The sequence below is a fragment of the Phalacrocorax aristotelis genome, chromosome 3 (genome assembly GCF_949628215.1).
Source record: "Phalacrocorax aristotelis chromosome 3, bGulAri2.1, whole genome shotgun sequence".
In the NCBI taxonomy this organism is placed as follows: domain Eukaryota; kingdom Metazoa; phylum Chordata; class Aves; order Suliformes; family Phalacrocoracidae; genus Phalacrocorax; species Phalacrocorax aristotelis.
The window spans coordinates 86,821,687-86,842,211 of NC_134278.1; the positions used below are offsets into that span (position 1 = coordinate 86,821,687).

General features: G+C 40.2%; 1 protein-coding gene across 6 annotated transcripts; it reads left to right on the plus strand.

Annotated features, from left to right (window-relative positions):
* The first annotated feature begins 134 nt into the window (after positions 1-134).
* Positions 135-17,647, plus strand: MCM8 (minichromosome maintenance 8 homologous recombination repair factor). 6 transcript variants are annotated; one of them, XM_075088328.1, is made up of 20 exons: positions 135-199; positions 290-384; positions 486-644; positions 853-927; positions 1,439-1,521; positions 1,689-1,838; positions 2,558-2,661; positions 4,618-4,816; positions 5,673-5,758; positions 7,252-7,403; positions 8,417-8,615; positions 9,398-9,428; positions 9,705-9,845; positions 10,680-10,821; positions 11,475-11,670; positions 11,936-12,149; positions 13,098-13,307; positions 13,892-13,968; positions 14,445-14,634; positions 17,460-17,647. In XM_075088328.1, exons 3-20 carry the CDS (start codon positions 530-532, stop codon positions 17,559-17,561), a joined length of 2,466 nt encoding a protein of 821 aa, XP_074944429.1. In that variant the 5' UTR covers positions 135-199; positions 290-384; positions 486-529; the 3' UTR covers positions 17,562-17,647. The 6 variants fall into 6 exon arrangements, 5 of the variants coding, with proteins under 5 accessions (XP_074944429.1, XP_074944432.1, XP_074944431.1 ...); XM_075088331.1 differs by lacking the exon at positions 17,460-17,647 and adding an exon at positions 16,326-17,113; XR_012659762.1 differs by lacking the exons at positions 13,892-13,968; positions 17,460-17,647 and adding an exon at positions 16,326-17,113.
* Positions 17,648-20,525: the final 2,878 nt, after the last annotated feature.

Here is a 20,525-nt window from a genome sequence, read left to right on the forward strand (position 1 = left end):
CAGGGCAAAGCTGAAGGGGAGGGCGAGCAGGAGAAGTGACTCCCCCTCGGAAGGGAAAGAACCGGCCAATAACAGGAGAGCAACGCCTCCTGCTCAACATACTCCCTCGACATTGGTTGCAGAAGCGGAAGTAAAGGATCGGCGCCAAAATAGAATGCTGGGGGAAGGATTTCTCTGTCTCTTCAGGCGGCCCGTGGCGGTACGGTGCTCTGCGCGGGACAAGAGCCCTTGCAAGCGGCGGCTGTTGCTGCGGGAGGTTCGCGTTATCGTTTCGTTCTCTCATCGCCAGGGTTGTGTGACTGGGCCGCTTAGCGGGGCTCCTCTCTGCTTCCCCAGGCCCTGTGGTGAGGAGGCGGGGGCCGGGTCTTCTGCAGCGCCTTCGAGGTACCTCAGGGCGTTCGCTCCCAGCCGCACAGACGAAGTCCCCCTGACTAATAACCGTAATTTAAATTAAATGTTTTCTGGTAAAATTTGTGTTTCTTTAGGTCAGTTTGCCGTCGCGTCTCTGAACTGATGCCTGCGGAGCGAGATGAGTAGGGACTTCAGAGGCAGGGGATGCGCCCGGGGAAGAGGCTTTCAGGGGTGGCGAGGCGGATGGCGAGGCAGAGAACAGAAAAGAGAGTGGAGAAGAATGCCCGAACCTGGTGAGACAGCTCCTGTGCTTCTCCCTGTTTTCTGAAGCCATAGCGCTTTCAAGTCAACCTTCTCTTTTGACCTACTTTTGTACTGGATGATTATAGCTGGCTGCCTCCTGGTGCTCTAAAAGATCACTGAGAATAAAATGTGTAAAGTTTTAGTATCCACATGGCTATAATTCCTATTTTAATTTTTTTTTTTTTTTTTTTTTTTCAGTAAGATCTCGACTAGTTCAATCAACATTAGACCAGTTTATTCCGTATAAGGGCTGGAAGCTTTATTTCTCTGAAGGTATTTTTAGGCCAAAATTATATGTAGCAAGTATTTTATTACAGTTTTTGTAGAATTGGTTATAAACAGGGGGGATAAGTTCAATAGAAAGCAACTGAAATTCATATTTGTTATATAAAAACATGAGTACAGTAGAGATTTTAGTCTTGTGGCCTACTGTAATCTCTGTGGGCTTCAAACCTTGGAAAAGAATCTTGAGTAGTGTAAAATGTGACCTTCTTAAACCTGTTTAATTAGCCACATAAAACCTGCAGTCTATCAAAGGCTGGAATATGCATACCTCTGCTGTACTTTTCTTGGTCCTGTGTGCTCGTCCCAAGTCATCTTAGTCAAAGTTCTGTTTTACAACAGGTCTTACAACAGGACTTTTCTGTGATAGTGTGGACATCTATCATCTTCCTCTGTTCTGGAATGCAGAAAAGTAATGGAAGAGAAATTGCCTGTTTGTGTCATTTTGTGAAATTGAATTAATTCTTTAGGTCAATTACTAATGTAACTTGTTTCTAATTAGCTTATGCTGACAAGTCTCCTTTTGTCCTGAAGACTCAAGCCTTCGAAAAGTTTTTCATGCAACGCATTGAGCTTTATGATAAGGTAAAAGCAAAACAAAAGACCTATTGCTGGTACAATAACACTACAAATTTTATGCAATTTCTCCATCAGAAATCATCTCCGTCATAGATGTGAAATGTTCATGACATGATTTGGATGTGTTGTGTTTATAATTTGAAGGGTATTTAATAACTCAAAATGTTTCACAGGATGAAATAGAAAGAAAAGGAAGTATTCTTGTGGATTATAAGGAACTGATACAAGATAGAGAATTAACTAAATCGATACCAAATATATCTACTGAATTAAGGGATATGCCTCAGAAAATACTGCACTGTATGGGTCTGGCAATTCATCAGGTAAATATGGTGTTCTGATACCTAGAAGCATAACCCTTGCAAAGAATCAGTGGGACTTAAAGGTAATTATGTTATAAAATCTACATCTCTGTTTTTCTGTCTTACAGAAATTTACTGTTATTCAAAACTCAAACTCTTCTGTCTTTCCACCATTTCTATATGGCCTTCAAAATCATGTTTTGAAATGCTTTTGTCCTGGTGCATTCTAGTTATTCATCACCAAAGCAGTCGGCTAAAACTTAAGTGTAGTTTTACCATTTATGTTATTCCCTATTGGAAGTTCTAATTCCTGAGGTTTTTTAAAATATACTAGGAGTTACCTGTGCTGTGTGTCCCACCTCATGCAGCAGAACCATGGCTCTGGTGGGTCTGGTGAGAAGATTCAAGAATTCCTGTCTCTGCTGAATGTCTCTTAAAGTAGCAGTTTATTGCTTGTTGACAGGCAAGTTCTCAGATGTTTGTGTTTTAGCGAACCAAAACTCCACGCATTGACCAGCATGAAAAAAAAAGTATACAGTAATCTTTAAAGAAACAAACAAAACAAATACGTTGATTTAATATTCCATTCTGTTCAGAAGCAGAAAAACACTAGCAGGGTCACTGGACAGCAGAAGGCTCTTTAGACTTCAGCAGTGGCTCTAATCGTAAGGGATGGTAATCAAGCTTAATAGCAAATTCAATCCCTACTCCAGTTGTGTCTGCCTTTCTGTTCTGTCTAGGTGCTAACGAAGGACCTTGAAAGGCATGCTGCAGAGCTGCAGGTGCAGGAAGGATTACCACTTAATGGAGAACCTATAATAAATGTGCCTCTCATTCATGCTAGGTAACGGATGTTGAGTCTTTGTTTTGTTTTCAGGGGGATCTGTTTGCCTCTTGTCTAATGGCTGTCAGTGTCCACAAAGGGTGGTGAAGACTTGCTTATTTTATTGAGAGGCTTGACTTTGTGAAGATATTTCCAGAAAAACAGTGTACATTTTACTTTTTTCTTCACTATGACAAAGGCTAAACTGTTGTTGCAAAGACAAAAGCAAAACAAAACCTGCTTATAAGCTAAACAAACAGCTTATAACTAAAAAAAGCTTATAAACAGAACAGTAGCTTAAAGTAGAACAACTATTCTGTGAAACACATTGATTAAAAATAGAGAAATGTATGTAAATTTCTGCTGATTACTGTAGAAGATGGGAAGGCATTATGATCTAGCCTTTTGTTAGCAAAAGGCTCATCTTTGTAAGGAGGCTGATTTGCAGGATATAGACCTAAACTACAACTTGTAATAATTATTATTTCTTGTGTGGATGTTTTGACAGTGATGTATGAGGATGTGTTACTCCATACTAGCTTAAATCTACTAAAGAATTATTAGTAGAAAGTCTCAAGAATATTAATTCTAGGTAAACTTTAATTTGAAATGAAGAGGCTGAGGTTACACTAATTCTGAATAAGCATGTAATTACAAGAATCATAATTACTGTTATTTTAAAAGTGTGACTTCCTTTGAGTTTTTAACAAAAGAAGCCCTTAGCACAATTTTTTCTTTGTCAGAAGTAATGGTATCTCAGACTTCAGGAGTCTGAGGGGGAGTATGAGTCTTATTTGAATTTAGTTTGTTTTTTTCTTCCTGCTGGTGCTGGTTTGGTATGGGAAAGCAGCATGTTTGGGCATGGTAGGTGGATTTAATCTGGGGGGTTGTTGCACTAAACATGTTTTAAAACTTATCATTATTATAAAACCGCACCCTTTTAATTACACAGTAGAATGTGTTTAGGAAAACCCTGTGGCCAAAAATGGAATATAAAAGTTCTTAAATTCTGAGACAGTTATGGACCATTATCCTGTAAAGTATTCAATAAGTCAATAAAATATCACACTCCTAAAATGGTTCTGCAGCATAGGCAGGGTTGAACAATGAAGTGGTGGTGTTCAGGGTCCTAAGCGGAGGAAGCAGGGAAAACCCTGAATTTCAGGAGCAAGGCTCTTCTCACTGGTGCCCAGTGACACAACAAGGGACAGCAGGTACAAATTAAAACACTTAAAATTCCTTGTGAATTTTTTCTTTTTCACATTTACTGTGATAGAGGTTGTATAGTCTTCATCTGTGAACATATTCAAAATTTAACTGGATATGTACCTGGGCAACCTGCTCTGGCTGACCCTGCCTGAGCAGAAGGGTTGGACTATACAAACTCACAAACTCCATTCCACAGTAAATGTTTCTGTTTAAAGTTTGTTGTTCTGAATTATTTGGCTAGGTATTCCTTGTTGTCCCTAACAAGGTGCAGCGTGTTGTACCTGATAACAGGTTCCTATGTCCTTGAAACATGAAAACTCGCCCTTCCTTTTGGAGCATAGTCATAATAAATCTTTGATCCTTTTGTGTCGCAAGTCTAAACTCTGGTCTTAATCTGAAATAATTCAAAGATATGATTATAGATGACTATAAAGTAATTTCTGTTATATTGCTAGTATTGGTTGTTTACAGGAGGGAGAAATCATATAAACAAACTGTACAGCTGTTGAGGAATATACGCTTGGGGAATATTAAATGTTATGCTGCTTTCTAGAACAGAATCAAAGACTATGCCATGGGTCCACAGACAAAATATTTCTAATCATTGCTCTGGATTACTGTTAACGGTTGGTGTATAAACCTGTTGTTGGGTGTGGGATTTTTTGTTTGGATTTGGTGGGGGCTTTGTTGGCTTTTTTTTTTTGTTAGGGGGGTGTTCTACATTTAAGTATGGTAAGATTTCAATCTTAATGTTTAAATTTTCTGTAGGGTATACAACTATGATCCTTTAACTCAGCTGAAAAATGTTCGGGCCAACTGCTATGGAAAATATATTGCCTTGCGTGGTACTGTTGTGCGTGTCAGTAACATTAAGCCTCTCTGCACTAAGCTAGCTTTTGTCTGTGGCAAATGTGGAGATGTTCAGAGTGTTCCTCTACCTGATGGAAAGTACACTCTTCCAAGTAAGGTAAGTTAAAACCATTTAACTTCATATTTTTCCTGTATCTGTAGTGATTTGACAGCAAGCAGCATCACTGGTATTATATTTAAAAAAATCTAATCCTTAAAGCTGGGTTAAACAACTGATGCATTAGAAAAAATTAAACTTGCCCTGCAACTTTGTATTACTGCATACCCTTGTTATTTGAAAAATTGTATCCTGCTGAAATAAAAGCAGCATGTATAAAGTCCCTCAAATCTGGGGGGGGGGAGAGGGGAATCTCTGTTTCCATTTCACCAGCTATATTTAAAAAGCCTCCTCCACCTTACTGTGGTGGTTTTCTACACTTAGATTGGGGTGTTTTGTGGGTTTTGTTTGGAACTTTATATTTGTTTCACTTTTTTTATCTGGATTTAAAAAGTCATTAGACATAGGAAAGTACCCAGTTATTTTATGTTAACTGTTGTGCTCAAGTGAAAAAGCTATCTCCCCTGGAATGTCTGCAAGTATTAAAAAAAACCAAACCAAAACCACCCAAACAAAAAAAACAACCAACCAAAGAGAACCCCACCCACACAAACCCCAAACTGGATCAAAAACCAACCAACCAAATAAAAAACACACTGCAAAAAAACCACACACCATCTCCCCTCCCCAGCACCCAAAAACTCAAACCAGTTGACCAAGGGGATCATACAGTTCAGCTGCGTTTGCTCTAACAATTATGAGCCACGGTTCAGGTGTCTATGCTAATTTGTAGTCCTAATTTAATTGGTGTTAATGAATCACATTGCTTTGTTTTCCTTTTATAATCAAATAAGGCAGTTTCAAATTATGATTTTAAAAAAAGGTTGAAAATTGACTAGAATTACTGTTGTTCCAGTGCCTTGTTCCTGAGTGCCGTGGCCGGACCTTCACAGCTGACAGAAGCTCTCCTTTAACCACTACAGTGGACTGGCAGTCTGTTAAGTAAGCATCTCCTCCTTCTGCACAAAAATGTAATGCAACAGGGTAGCCAAAAAGTGGCAGAATGGCTCATTCCATGTTACACTTTGTAATTTTAATAATCTAATTCTTTTGCAGCAGCACTCTTCAAAACTTGTATTACGAACCAGTTGTTTTATCCAAGTACTAGTATACTTTATATACGAAGCCTACTCAATGTAATAGATTCTTGGAAATTCTTCCCACTGTGACTGAGCTCTCTGAGAAATGTTTAGTTTGTGCTCTTCGTAGCTTTTCTTGATCACTTCTGGTTGCATCTACTTAATGATTCCTTTTAATGAGCTATAAGTCAGCTGGAAAAGCCCTATTAAATTACATTGGTCAGCTGTGACAGCTGAATTAACCTGAAAGTAAATTTTAGGGTTAAAAACCTTAGTTTGAAGTGGTATTGATTGGTACACGCTCAGTGGAAGGAAATAGTGCTGTGCCTGCCCATTCATCTAGTTTCTATGTCTAATGGTATGCCTAAAATTTCTAAGACCTTTGCTATGGAGGAAACAAGTTCCTGTTTCTACAGAAGTTAACAATGTTAAGGTGTAGGAAGGTTGACAGTGGGTCTCGTATTCGTTGATTCCGCTGCACTATGACCATCCTACTGTTGTCTGTAATATATGTTCAGAAGAGTTTGTTCTGTTGTTTCTTGTCCATCGTGTTAGGTTACTGGAGTAAGAGTGTCAGCTTGGAAAAAATAGGGCTGTACTTACTTTTCCCACTTTTTACGTTCAGATTGTGTAAGTTCACGTGCTCTGTATCAAAAGTCTTATTGTGCCAAGTGACATCTGAATGTGTTATTTGATTAACAATAGGTATTAAAAATAATTTAAAATGCATTGAAAAAAATTACTGCTGATATTCTTGACAGTAGCTCTAGAGGGTGCTGTTTATCACAGCTTCTTAGGAAAAGCTTGACTCTGACCTTCAAGGAAAGCTATCAGAGCTTTAAGTGCAGAGCAAAACCTGGAAATTTTTGAAGAACTTGTTAGTTGCTAGCCTTTTACATCTATACAAAGAGTAAGCCACTGTTCTTGTTATGGTCTGAGGAATTCCTTGGGCTTTGCTACAGTTAAAATGCCAATTAAGCATTCATCAGGGCTATAATGTCTGACCTCTTAATTTTTGTATATAGGGTCCATCTTATTTCTACATGAGCATGTTTATCAGTGCTAGAAAATCTGCATTTCAATATTGATTATTTCTGGAGTTGATAGTTATTGTCCTGGGTTTTAAGCGTAATATATACCCATTTATTAAAGTCTGAACCAAAAAAGTCTTTCTCCAAATACAGCACTACTGTTTATAGTGTTTATCAGGGCACTTCTGCTTTCCTCTTCAATTTGGAAAGGACTGGTTGGAAGCACACAGCTCCAGATCTTGTATACTGTAATTGAATTGGAAATGTTATGCATGGAGGGTACACTCACCTTGTGTGTTTTGTTGTTTGTTTTTTTTTTTTGCAGGGTGCAGGAGCTCATGTCAGATGATCAGCGAGAAGCAGGCCGAATCCCTCGCACAATTGAATGTGAACTGGTTCAAGATCTTGTGGACAGCTGTGTCCCAGGAGATATGGTCACAATTACGGGGATAGTAAAGGTGTTGAGCACTGAGGAAGGTAAAATACATGATCTGAGAACACCTTTTTGCTAGGGTGGGGATTTTTCTAGTGACTACATAAGAACAACAGCCACCCCCTTAATGTGAGCTCTCAAAGTTGTAAACACATTAAGTGTATATTTCTTGCAGTTCCCAAAATTTTATAATGAGGAATTATTCTGAAAAAGCCAGAAGCAGTGCTGCCAAGAGCGGCGCTCTCTCCACTGACAGAGAGAGGGTTTTGCAACACAACTATGATCCTGAATCTGAAGTGCTAGTCTGACATCTGACAGTTTAGTATGTCAGCTGACAGGAAAGCCTTCCCTGGACCACTGATGTAAGGGGGACATCCTTATCGCCTGAAGTCTCGCTGAGACTCATTATTTGCTTAACTTTTTCCCTTTGTCTCCTTCAAACAATAGGAAAACTGTCACACTGTTGTAAAATTTCTCCAGGGAAGAGTAAGCTGAGAAAGATGATACTTCTTTATCTTTTTTTTCTCCCAAAGTGAAGAAATACGTTGCACAAAGCTGTAACAGAATATATATTGCAGAGAACTGCAGTACCAGTTTAGTGGGAGACCTCATTCTTGGCTCAGTAATAATCAGGGGATATAGAAAATGATTCATCGTCAAGCTACATGTTTAATCCCTCTGCACTATGATTTTTTTTTTCTCTAAATATTGAGTAGAAACACTTCATAGTCAATTTATATTTGATTAGAATAATGTAATAATTCAAAATCCCTGGAAAATGTAACTTATTCTGGGAGAAAATTCTCTATATACATACACCCGCATAATCCAGCAAAATATTGTATTGTGTACCTAAATGGAGGGAACTTAAAGATCAAATGTAACTAGAAACTTACTTTGCATCAATTTTTGAAAATGTAGGTGTTAGATTACCTAAATCTGAACAGTTGGCACATGACTGTACTTAATATTTCTTAATTACCCTATGCCATTTGTAAATAACATCAGTACATAATGACTTAATCAGTACTTAACCCTTTCTCAATTTTTCTAACAGGAGCTTCCAAAAATAAGAATGACAAGTGTATGTTCTTGTTGTACATTGAGGCAAATTCTGTCAGCAACAGTAAAGGACAAAAACCAAAGAATTTTGATGATGATACTTTCCAAAGATCGTTCATGGAGTTTTCACTTAAAGACCTCTATGCTGTTCAAGAAATTCAAGCTGAGGAAAACCTGTTCAGGCTCATTGTGAAGTAAGTTGTCAGACCTAGACTAGGTCTAGGATTAGACTTCTGAATCAGCATGGCCATCATCAGACAAACGTGGTAGCTAATCTTAAATCTATGAAATATCTAAGGCTTGTGCAATAGATACCACAGATATTTAACAAACTTTAGTGTGCAAGGGACTTGAGAGGAAGTGAAACTATTGCAGTAGGGGTGCTAGGACTCTGGGAGGGATTTAAGGACACAGGAAGTTGAGAGTGTTTCAGTTCAACCCTGAGACAGAAAGCTATGGAATAAAAAAGGCAATTAATTAATTTTGCTCCTCACTGAGCAAATTCAAGTCATGTGTACCATCTTGTTGTCTGCTCTGCTTTTCTACAGCAGAACTGAGTAGAGGGTGTGAAAGACCCTCAGTTCAAACCAGGAAGCACTCTTCTACTTGGGGTGTCCCTTGGGTCTTCCCAGTGGAGTCAAAGGACATGTAACCCTCTTTTTAAAGGTGCTAGTTTCATGTAGTTACTTGATAAGAATGGGTGCAGAAACCACCAGGAAAATGGTTCTCCTGTGTTTGTGCAAACTCAGATGAAAGGCTTTTCTTATGTGTTTCAAGCATACTGGGTTATCTGAAAATGTCAAGAAACTTGATGCTGCTTTTACATTTAAACTGATTCTGTTGTAAATTCAGCAACAACTAATGAAAAGATTTATATATTTATGAAAGTATTCTGTGACAAGGGAGACAGCAAGTGATTATTTAATAGTAATACAAGATTTATATTCCCCTTATGTTAGTGTTCTTTGTTTTTCAGCTCTCTTTGTCCTGCAATCTATGGTCACGAGGTAATTCAACAGTTCTGCTTGCAACTACAGTTTCAAATGTTTATGCCACAGTAAACTCCTAAAGGATTTATAAAGCTCCTCTGGGGTGGGGAGAAGGGACAGGGACTGTATTTACAGGTGACTGTAACTCACACCTCCTTTCAGTGACAAGGAGGTGGCAGCCTTATATCTTTAAGTTCAGCCATCCAGAAAGGGTTATTACAGCCAATTCTAGGGAGCTGTCAGTATTGGTCACCATGATCAAATACTTACTAGTGTTGGTGTGTACCACTACAGATAGTAAAGGCAGGTTTGGCCCTGGCGTTATTTGGAGGATGTCAGAAGTTTGTAGATGACAAGAACAGAATCCCGGTGCGAGGAGATCCACATGTTCTGGTCGTTGGAGATCCAGGATTAGGAAAAAGTCAAATGTTGCAAGTATGGGTTGATTTATTTCTATTGTCTGATTGTATTTTTCTCTAATTCCTTGCTATCTTGACTTCTTGTAAGCATGGTAGGATAGCTGTGTTAAGACCAAAGGGTTGCTTGAGCCTGGCTGGAGCTATGTCTCCCTGTAGGATGCCTCAAATATAGTATAGTACCCAAAGGGGTCCCCTGCTGTCCTCTCCGTCCAGGGAGCATTGCAGAAGGGAACCAGCCTGTTACCAAAGCAGGTATACTTGGTCAAGCCTGTGAGCTTTCAAGTAGAGACTTGCTGTCCTGCCCTTATAGGTTTGGGGTTTTTTTCACCAACCCTTTTTGCCAGTGAGGAATCTCATTCCTTCCTATCTTAATTTAGCTGATCCATTGTCAAATTAAAAAAATACACTCTTGGAACTAATGCAACTTTAAATACCATGTCACTCACCCTCTAAGGTTTACTTCTATTCTCCTACCCTATTTCTATGTTGCTAGCATAATCTTGGCTTTTTAGAAAAGGGACCTGCTGCTGTGTTTAGGTTTTAATCTTGTAACTCTGTGATGGACAGCATGTCCTCAAGCATTTCCATAAACTTTGAAATATAAGTGCTGTGCCTAAAGTCCTGGTAGTTTTGATATCACATAGACATGGCTGTGTGCTAGTATTGTGACCAGTTATTTCTACTGTTTTGCAGAAGTATGTCTCCTGGGGTTGCAAGGAGTTATAACTTGACTGTTGGGCCATATTGAGTAGAAGGACATAAATTTGGGTTTGCTTTGAATTGTTTTTCTAGAATAAGTCTTATGAAATTCTTTACCTTTTGGAAGGCAAAAAGGATTTTTCTCTTCTAGGCAGTGTGTAATGTTGCTCCTCGAGGTGTGTATGTTTGTGGTAATACTTCTACCAGCTCTGGCCTGACTGTTACACTGTCTAGAGATGGCAGTTCTGGAGATTTTGCCTTGGAAGCTGGTGCTTTAGTACTTGGAGATCAAGGTAATATGTGTAATGCTACAGGTTTTGTATGGATGGTGGGATGGGGTGGTGTTTGTGCTACTGAGTCTAAGATTAACTACAGTGCTTGCATAACCATGGACTGAAAATGTAAATTGGAAGTATGATATTGGCTTTCCACAACCTGGGAAGATCTGAGCTTCTCCAGTGACTTCTCTGGAGGTGGTTCCTCCTTTCCTAGGGCTTCGGATGTGTAGGAAACTGGTGTTCTGCAATTCACATACCAGCCTTACTTATTTTGGCAGAGAACTAAGATCTCATTTTTGAGAAATCTGACTCGACAGTAAGTACTGGACTCTTACTGTCTTTGAAAAACAGCTAGCTTATGAGATTTGTTGTCTATTTCCTTTTTGAAAAGCTTGTTTTGTCATCTTAATGTGTCATCAAGACATTGCTTCAGCAAGCCAGGTCAACATTCATAATGGTTCAGCTGTGGCAGCATGAAATGAAAACAAATCTTGCTGAAATGGACACTTGGTCCAGCCATCTCCTGCAGTTCCTAGGACTCTAGGTTAGGCTTCTGGTAGATTGTAACTTGCATTCTATGAGACTGTACAGTCAGCACTGGAGTGTAACATGTGCATCAGTTAATGTGTTTTCCAATAAGTGTTTTGTCTTGTGTTAATTGCTTCCAGGTATTTGTGGAATAGATGAATTTGATAAGATGGGAAACCAGCATCAGGCTTTGTTGGAAGCCATGGAACAGCAAAGTATCAGTCTTGCCAAGGCTGGCGTTGTTTGCAGTTTGCCAGCTCGGACGTCTATTGTTGCTGCAGCAAACCCAGTTGGAGGACATTATAACAAAGCCAAAACAGTGTCTGAGAACTTAAAGTGAGCACTTTCTGAAATATTCCTTACATAGTTCACGTTCAGGAGTAGGTGCTTCTGGCAGTCTTGTAGTTTGTATGTAACTGCTTTGTAGCTTCCTGGTGCTTGAATGGATACTTAGAGTAATAATTTTTCATGGCTTTTGAGAGAAATTGCTGTTCTACTTTATTCTGAATGAATGGGACAGGATTTTAAGTGTCTTTGAAGTGGAGCAGAGTTGCTGTAACTTTCCCACTGTATGAGCTTTGTGTGGTTTTCTTGTCTTTAGAATGGGGAGTGCTTTACTGTCGAGATTTGACTTAGTTTTCATTTTGCTGGACACCCCAAATGAAGATCACGATCACTTGCTGTCTGAGCATGTGATGGCAATCCGAGCCGGAAAGCGGGCAGCATCCAGCAGCGCTGTTGTGACTCGTACCAACATGCAGGATTGCTCTGTTCTTGAAGTTGTTTCAGATCGACCACTGCTTGAAAGACTAAAGGTAGGACTTGTCCTGTGACTGTTGCTATGACCCTTTCTGTGGTGTTCTTTGCACTGGGACCTGGCAACCCTGACCTGCTGGATGTCCTCAGTCTCCCATACCCGTTCTTCTCATGATTATTGGCTCTGAATTAAAGAGGAAGCATTTAAGGCTTCGGCCAGTAGTTTCTACCAATTGTCTGTTGTAGCTAACATGAGCAGCTCCAGCAGGGGTGGGTAAAGGTGTGTCTCAAGCCATCTTCATCTCCACACAGAAAAGAATTTATTACCTGAGCTGGGTGGTTTTTAGGTTGCAGTAGTGAGAAGACACTTTCCATGAGAGATTCTAAAGCAAATTTGCTTTGTTAGATTTTAATAAAGAACTACAGAACGAGACTGAATATAATGATTTGATATAACATGACGTGCTGTGAATTACTGAATCTGAATAAAGCAGTGTGTAAAGAAATCCTTGAGCATCTCCCACTTGTGACAGATTTGGGGATTATAGAAGAGAAAGCATATTTCTTATAAAATGTCACTGATCAGTTTGAGGGCTGATACTGTCAAATGCCAGGTCTTAGGAGGAATATCCCCTACTGGAACTAAATGCATGCGCTTTTGGAAATGGAATGTCAGCAGTGATGGTTTAATCTTCCATGGAGATATATCTTATAACAATTGGAAAATTGAGTTTTCTTTTTGAGATATAGTTAAATCATATTTGGCACTTCTTAGCATTGCAAATGAGAAGCTTCAGCTGCCTTTTCTGAAATGACCACGTGTGTTTAATTACACGTCTAAACATAGTGTATGGACTTTTTAAGTACACAGTTCATATATGAAGCACTAAAGCCCTTACGGTGAAAATTTCACCAGATAAAGCATAGAAGATGAAGATTTTATGTTAAAACTTGTGTTATATGGGGTTCTGACAGACAGAAATCTAAAGTCTTTGTAATTGTGTTAGATCTTACCAGGAGAAAACTTTGACGCTATTCCACATCAGTTGCTGAGGAAGTATGTTGGATATGCTCGGCAGTATGTTCATCCAAATTTATCTCCAGAAGCTGCTCAGGTCCTCCAGGAATTCTACCTTGAGCTTCGGAAACAGAATCAAGGAGTAGACAGCACACCAATCACCACACGGCAGCTAGAGTCGCTCATTCGACTTACAGAGGTAAATGCGAGCTGTAATACTTAAGGGATTGAAAGCAAAGAGATTATTCCTAAACTACTACTGATATAATTTGTGACAGCTTCTTCATGACTGTGTTTTCTGTTGTGTTTTAAAAAAAAAAAATAAATGAGAATGCAAGGGACTTAAAAATGATTAACAGCAGAGCTACTGTTGCTTAAAGCTGCTTATAAAACAAAACACCCTTGAAGGGGTGAAAAGAGAATTGCATTCTCACAAAAGGAGAAAAAGTAGGTGCAGTCAGGGACAAGCTGCTGCCCTTCTTGAACTTAACCTGCTACTGTTTTCCCTAACACTTTGCCTTAACTCTATCTGTGATCTACTGCTTCACAGGAGTGCTCTGTTAAGAAGCAAATAAACTCAAAGCTACAGCTGAATAATGCAAGTATGCAGGAGATGATATTAAAACACTATTGAAAAAAATACAGGAATCTTCCTTTAGCCTCCTGTAGCCTCAGATTCCATCTCTGCTCCTAAAATTTGTGCTTGCTGTAGCACAGTTGTAGGCTTTTATCACATAATCTATAATATATCCTTTTTTGGGGGGGGGGTTGTTTTGTTTTAAGGCACGGTCAAGGCTGGAATTAAGAGAGAAATCTACCAAGGAAGATGCTGAGGATGTAATAGAAATAATGAAATATAGGTAATATACACTGCTTTAAAAATAAAGCATTACAGTGATATTCTTTCAAAACTGTTTTTCTTAAATAGATACACAAACAGTGAAGAAATTACTTTATCAAGTTCAGGCCTGTTGATACTAATATTCAGATTTGTTAGCTTTTCTTTAAACACTGACAGCAGCCCTAAGTTGAATATGATTGCTTAGGCCTTTGAGTTGGATCATCGTGTGGTTATGCATACCAGTGTGCAGTAACTTAGACGTATGGTGCTGCCAAAGGTTTTTTCTCATCTGATTACTCTCTGTTGCAGTAGAACAATTTAAGTTTAAAAGTGTTTTGGACAGGTGCTTGGTCTAGGCTCCCTAGATAGTGACTTTCTTACGAGGGGATGGTTTCCTATGTGGCTTCTGAAAGCTTTCTCAGCAGTTACGGTACAGGGAGCAAATTAATGCACTTCTGCTTTTACCTCCTGTTGATCTTTTTTATATATTTTTAGCATGCTCGGAACCTACTCTGATGAGTTTGGAAAACTGGACTTTGAACGTTCACAGCATGGGTCTGGGATGAGCAATCGGTCACAAGCAAAAAGATTTGTTTCTGCCCTTAACAGTATTGCAGAGACAACTTACAACAATCTCTTTGACTTGCAACAGCTTCGACAGATTGCAAAGGAGCTACAAATACGAGTGAGTATGGAAATCGAGTGTTTCTTCAACAACAAACTGTAAGACCAGTCAAAACTACTTATTGCAAAATGGCCAGTGGATAAGGTACACCTCTTGTACCTAGTAGGGGTTGGTTCTGCTTCGGAATCTTGTCCTTACCAAGATTCTGCTGTTTCGTGAAAGGCAGTTTTGATTTCAGTATACTTCCTCTGGATCCCCAGGGGGCGCACCTATTTTTGTTCCCAAATTTAGACTGTTGTGGTGTCCATGTACTAGTTCAGCAGCACAGTGAAGTTTCTGCTTGGCCTTCTCTGGCCCAAGTATGCCTTTTGGTTTTTCATTTCTGCTTCAAGCATCCCAGTATTGTAACTTGATAGGAATGTCATGTAGTACAGACGGCCACAAATGTGTGTTATCCTGTAGTTGATTTGTATCCTGTACTTGTGGGGGACTTCAGCTGAACGAAAATACAGATAGCGAATTGTACTTCTTGCTTGATGATAAGAAGCTTTAAATGCTGATTTAAAACTGGATTCCAGGTGTGATGACTGAAAATAGTGACAATTCATAAATTCCATAAGGAGTAATTTACAATAATGCTGTTCCTTCTATTACTTGGTTAACCTACACTGGCCTGCTGGGATGGGATTGAGCAAGTTTGGAGACTGAAGCTAATGTTGACTATACATAATCCTGTCTGACAGAACATATTATTGCCAGCTTGCTTCTCACATGATCATTTGTTCATTCAGTGACTAGTTACCTACAGCTAATTTAATGAATTCTGGTTTTCCCTTTATACATAAAATATTTTTTGCCCATTTGGTGTTCTGTACCTGTAACAAGTAATTGGAAATCAGTGAGAGCTGTAGAAATCAGACTTTTCTTTGGTAGTGTTGTGGTTTAGCCCCAGTCAGCAACCAAGCACCACGCAGCCGCTTGCTGACTCCCCCCTGGTGGGACAGGGGAGAGAATTGGAAGAGTGAAAGTGAGGCAGCTCATGGTTTGAGATAAAGACAGTTTAATACATAAAGCAAAAGCTGCACATGGAAGCAAAGCAAAACAAGGAATTAATTCACTCCTTCCCATGGGCAGGCAGGTGTTCAGCCCTCTCTAGGAAAGCAGGGCTCCATCATGCGTAACAGTTACTTTGGAGTAATGGCATTTGTCTTCCCAATGTCCCTCCTTCCTTCTTCCCCAGCTTTATATGCTGAGCATGACTTCATATGGTATGGAATATCCCGTTGGTCAGTTTGGGTCAGCTGTCCTGGCTGTGTCCCCTCCCAGCTCCTTGTGCACCCGGCAGAGCACAGGGAGCTGAAAGTCCTTGACCAGTGCAGGTGCTACTTAGCAACAACTAAAATATCTCCGCATTATCACCACTGTTTCCAGCAAAAATCCAAAACATAGTCTCATACTAGGTACTACGAAGAAATTTAACTCTACTGCAGCTGAAACCAGGACAGGTAGCTACTTGTGTTTCAGAACTTTAGATCTAAACATAGGTTACTCTGTATATTTTCTGCATGCCATAAAGTGTGTAAGTAAAACACAAAAGGGTGCAACTGTATACCATCTTCTAGTAGGTCAGCTGTTTGCTGACCTTTTCTTAGCTTGGTCTATTTCACAAAGTTCTTCCAAACTGTTCATATTGCTTTACATAAAATGACACATAAAATGTCATTCTTCCAATCTGATATTTTTTCTCCCAGGTATCCGATTTTGAAAACTTTATTGGATCCCTAAATGATCAGGGTTATCTTTTGAAAAAAGGTTCAAGAGTGTATCAGCTTCAGACTATGTGAAAAGCTCCACTGTGAAACTTTCTTGAGCCGTAATCGTTACACCTGGAATGGATTGATGGGCCTGCAGCATTAAAGCCTGCTGAACTGCAGCCTCCTGGGGCAGTCAATGCGCTGCTGGCACTGTTGCTCACTGAGCTGTGAGACTGCCTTTCAAAAACAAGCAGTGACTACTGGCTTGCTTTAAGCTGACATAAGACAAACTGACATGTGGTATTGCTGCTTGACTCATCCTTCAGGTCTCCTAGCCCAAATGAGAGTGGGTAAGACCAGCACGTACTTCCTCCTGGAGAAGTGGAAAAAATGTAGTTTATATTGATATTATCACAGTGCCATAACAGATTTTACTTCTAAAAGAGACACTAGACCCACAAATTTTAAACCAGAAATCTTTCATGAGAAGATAATTGTGGGTTTTTTTAGCATTGTAGTTCACTTGAGCAATTTAAAGCATAAAAATGTTCCCAAAAGGTTGGGAACCTTCAGGTTGAGACTACACAGTTCTGTAGCTGCAGGAAGTGATTCCTTACTGAAACTGACTTAATTTACTACTTTTCAGCTCTGTATTTATTGGTCTTTGTAGCTGAGATTTTATTTGAAATGCAAGTCTGATTTAAGAAAATATCTTTATTACAGTATTTAATTTGTAAAACAGGAATTGGCTTTTATGTTTTTCATTAAACTTTATATATGAGAAATCTGATTTTTTTGTGTTGCACAGAAACAATGATCACTGGTGTGGCCATTACAAGATATACAACACAAACATGTTTATATATGTTTGTGTGTTGTCTCTGTGGTCTTGCAGGTAAAACCACAGGGTGGCCTGTGGTGTGTACCCTCTATAACTTCTCTCTTGAGCTGAGGAATGCTTGCTCCTAGTGGCTGTGTACAAGTGGGGAGTAGGACCTATCATCTTTGAGTTGCTGAACCTCCTGGGACAGTTTCTCCACAGCCAAGACAAGGGAGGAAGAGAGATTTTCTTTGGATTGTCAGAGTTGGCCAGCCAATTCATCCGCCATTGGTTCCTCTCCATCTTTCTAGGTCAGCACTACCAACAAGTTGGTGTGCAACAATATTTGTGCTCTGTACAATCTTCCACCATGTGGATCATGTCCACCTAACTTCATCTGGATCTTTGGATGACTGCTCATTGTCCACATCATCATAAATCATCTCTCCAGCATGGCTAATTCCCTCAGGTACTGAATACCCCTCTCCACTGTGCTCCACTTGCCTGGATGACATATGTCATGTTGAAGGGATACCTTTCCTTCATACCTGACAGGATCAGTCTCTAGAGGCTGAAGGCTTGTGCCCTTTTTCCAATTGCTTTCCCTAGAAAGGGATCCCAGCTGCTTGGCTTCCCTACCGTCCAGTTCCAGGCTACTGGCCTTATTATCCCAGCATCAGAGCAGCGAGGTGCCAATGTGCTCGTCTGGATGACCACTGAAGTCTTTCTGCATGCCTCGCAGCTCACCTGGGGATAGGGATCAGGTGGTTACAGTCTCATTTATGGGTTGTACCTTTTTTCCTGATGGCCCTGCATTTTTATCATCCCATACCAAGTAAGATGACTTGTACTTCCAAAATGTCTTCATGTGTACAGGGGTGACTGATACCAGCATGGGCTGGTTCTGTGGTTCAGCTGCAGTGCCTGCTGCTTTGTCATCAGATCCAGAGGCCTTCTCTTCCCATTGGGGGTACTGAATAGTGTTGAACAGGGATGCATAGACATGGGCCAGGCCCCAACACCTTGCAGGGATTTGTGTGTCTCTGGATGTGCCAGGGTGACAGCATACTTCTTCCAAATACTCTACTAATTTCAGGATTCTGCACTTGTTTGGAGGTGAAGCTGCAAAACACTGGAGGTGTCCACCATCCTGGGTACTTGCACATACAATCCCACATACCCTACCACTCATAGGTATCCAGCCTCAGGGCAGATCTCTGGCTGGTATTCTTATATAGCTGTTTAAACAAGACCTGAAATACAATCAGGAGTAGGAGCAGCAGGAACATGCTGCTCCCAGCTGTGATAAACAGCACAACAAGGACCATATACTGCAAGTAAGGTGTTACAGAACACAACCCTGAGAGCAAGCACAACGCTGACAGCAAATGAATCAACACTGTGACCAGAGACTATCAAATTAATACAAATGTTTAAGCATAAAATTGTTCTGATGTGCTCTGGTCAGATTTGTCATTATCCCAATCTGTTGAGCCCCACGCTGCGCAACAGAAAGGATTTGTGATTTAACCCTAACCAGTGGCTGAGCCCCGCCCCCCTGGTGGGAAAGAGTAGAAGTGAAAAAACTCTTGAGAGAAAAACAGTTTAATAATTGAAATAATGATTTGTATAATCTTTTATTAAGTGATGCCTGATGCCATTGCTCACTACCTGCAGGAGTCCCTGAGGAGTGTGTTGTTCCCCCTGCCCCAGCTTTTCCCTAGTTTATACACTGAGCATGATGCCATATGGTATGGAGTATCCCTCTGGTCAGTTTGGATCAGCTGTCCCGGCTGTGTCCCCTCCCAGCTTCTTGTGCATTTCCAGCCTTCTCAGGCAGTAGAGCATGAGAAGCCAAAAGGTCCTTGACTGGTGCAAGCACTACTTAGCAACAACTATACCATCTGTGTGTTAGCAACATTACCCTCATACTAAATCTAAAACCACCTACTACTAGGAAGAAAATTAACTACCCAAGCTGAAACCAGAATGCTGTGTAACTCTGTTCCTGCCACAGAAGAATGTGTGTGCAGTTAAGTGCTGAATGTTTCCTGACTTTTATGAAATTAAAATCATGGTCTAGTGCAATAAGATGGCAGATGAGAAGCATTCAGTGTTTAGAAAAAAAAATTCAAGAATACATTGTTGATACTTCTGTTTTCTCCTTTTCACTTTGCCTATGATATGTAAATTGCAAGGTAAGAAAATAAGCTTCAGTATTTCTGCCTTTTTTTGTTAAGTGATGTAAGGATCTGATCTACAGCATGCTTCCACAGCAATTTTTGTATGAAAATACAAGCTTTATAGATTTGAAAGAACATGCTACGCTGCTCAGTGCTGCCTCAGTGTGACCCTACTTCAGTATACTTGAAGTTGAAAACTAATTTGAATGATGAGATGCCTAAGAGAAAACTAAGAAATTATAGCTCTACATCTGAACTCAAGTGGCAAGCAGTCTGCTCTTCCCAAGTTTTGCTTGGGTAACCGCGGTTAACAGCTTTTTATTAAAGTATGAACTGTCAGTCTGCGTGGGCATACGGTAGTTGTCATCTGTCTGTCAGGGTTAGGGTCTGGGCAGCAGAGAAGACACACCTTCTTGCAAATTGGGAGTTAATCCTATATAAGAGTGCAACCTACTGTATCAACTAATGGGAATTAGGTGTTATGCATTGATTTTAATCTTTGCCAACAGATTAATGCAGGGTTTGTTGTGGGTATTTTTTTATTTTACTTTCCACACATAAGAAATCATCTCAGACTTGCATAATATAACCAGGACATAATGGGTAGAGAACAGAACTGGAATTTCAGAAGCAGGGTTCCACCTCTCCTCTGGAATTCTGGGGCCTGTGCTCAGAACCACAGAATGGCAGATGTGGGAAGGGACCCACCCCCCTGCTCAAGCAGGGCCACCTAGAGACAGGTGCCCAGGTCTGTGTCCGGGTGGGGGTTGAGTATCTCTGCAGCTGGAGACTCCATCCTCTATTCTGCAGCAGTGCTTTCCAGTCAGTAGGCCACCAGCACGTACTGGGACCTGGGCTATCCCTCCCCAGGTGCAGGACTCTGCACTTCCCCTTGCTGAGCTTCACGGGGTTCCTGTCAGACCAATTTTCCTGCCTGTTGAGGTCCCTCTGACAGGCAGCATGACCCTCTGGTATATCAGCCACTCCTGCTTTTGTATCATCTGTGAACTTGCTGACAGTGCACCCTGTCCCAGCATCCAGGTCAGGTTCTTCTACTCCTGCCTTCACCCTCCCCACAGTTAAAAATCAAAATAGGTGATAAAAAGCTGCTACCTCTAAATTGATGTGATAAAGGAATTAATAGATTAACAAGGTCATACACATTTTAGCTAATCTTTCTCCATTCTTTCAGAC

Excerpts from the sequence above, each read along its gene's own strand:
- MCM8 (XM_075088328.1), top strand. The coding sequence starts at position 530 with ATGAGTAGGGACTTCAGAGGCAGGGGATGCGCCCGGGGAAGAGGCTTT. Across the intron at positions 4,817-5,672 it reads AGTACACTCTTCCAAGTAAG|TGCCTTGTTCCTGAGTGCCG; the intron begins GTAAGTTAAAAC and ends CTGTTGTTCCAG. Across the intron at positions 11,671-11,935 it reads ACAGTGTCTGAGAACTTAAA|AATGGGGAGTGCTTTACTGT; the intron begins GTGAGCACTTTC and ends TCTTGTCTTTAG.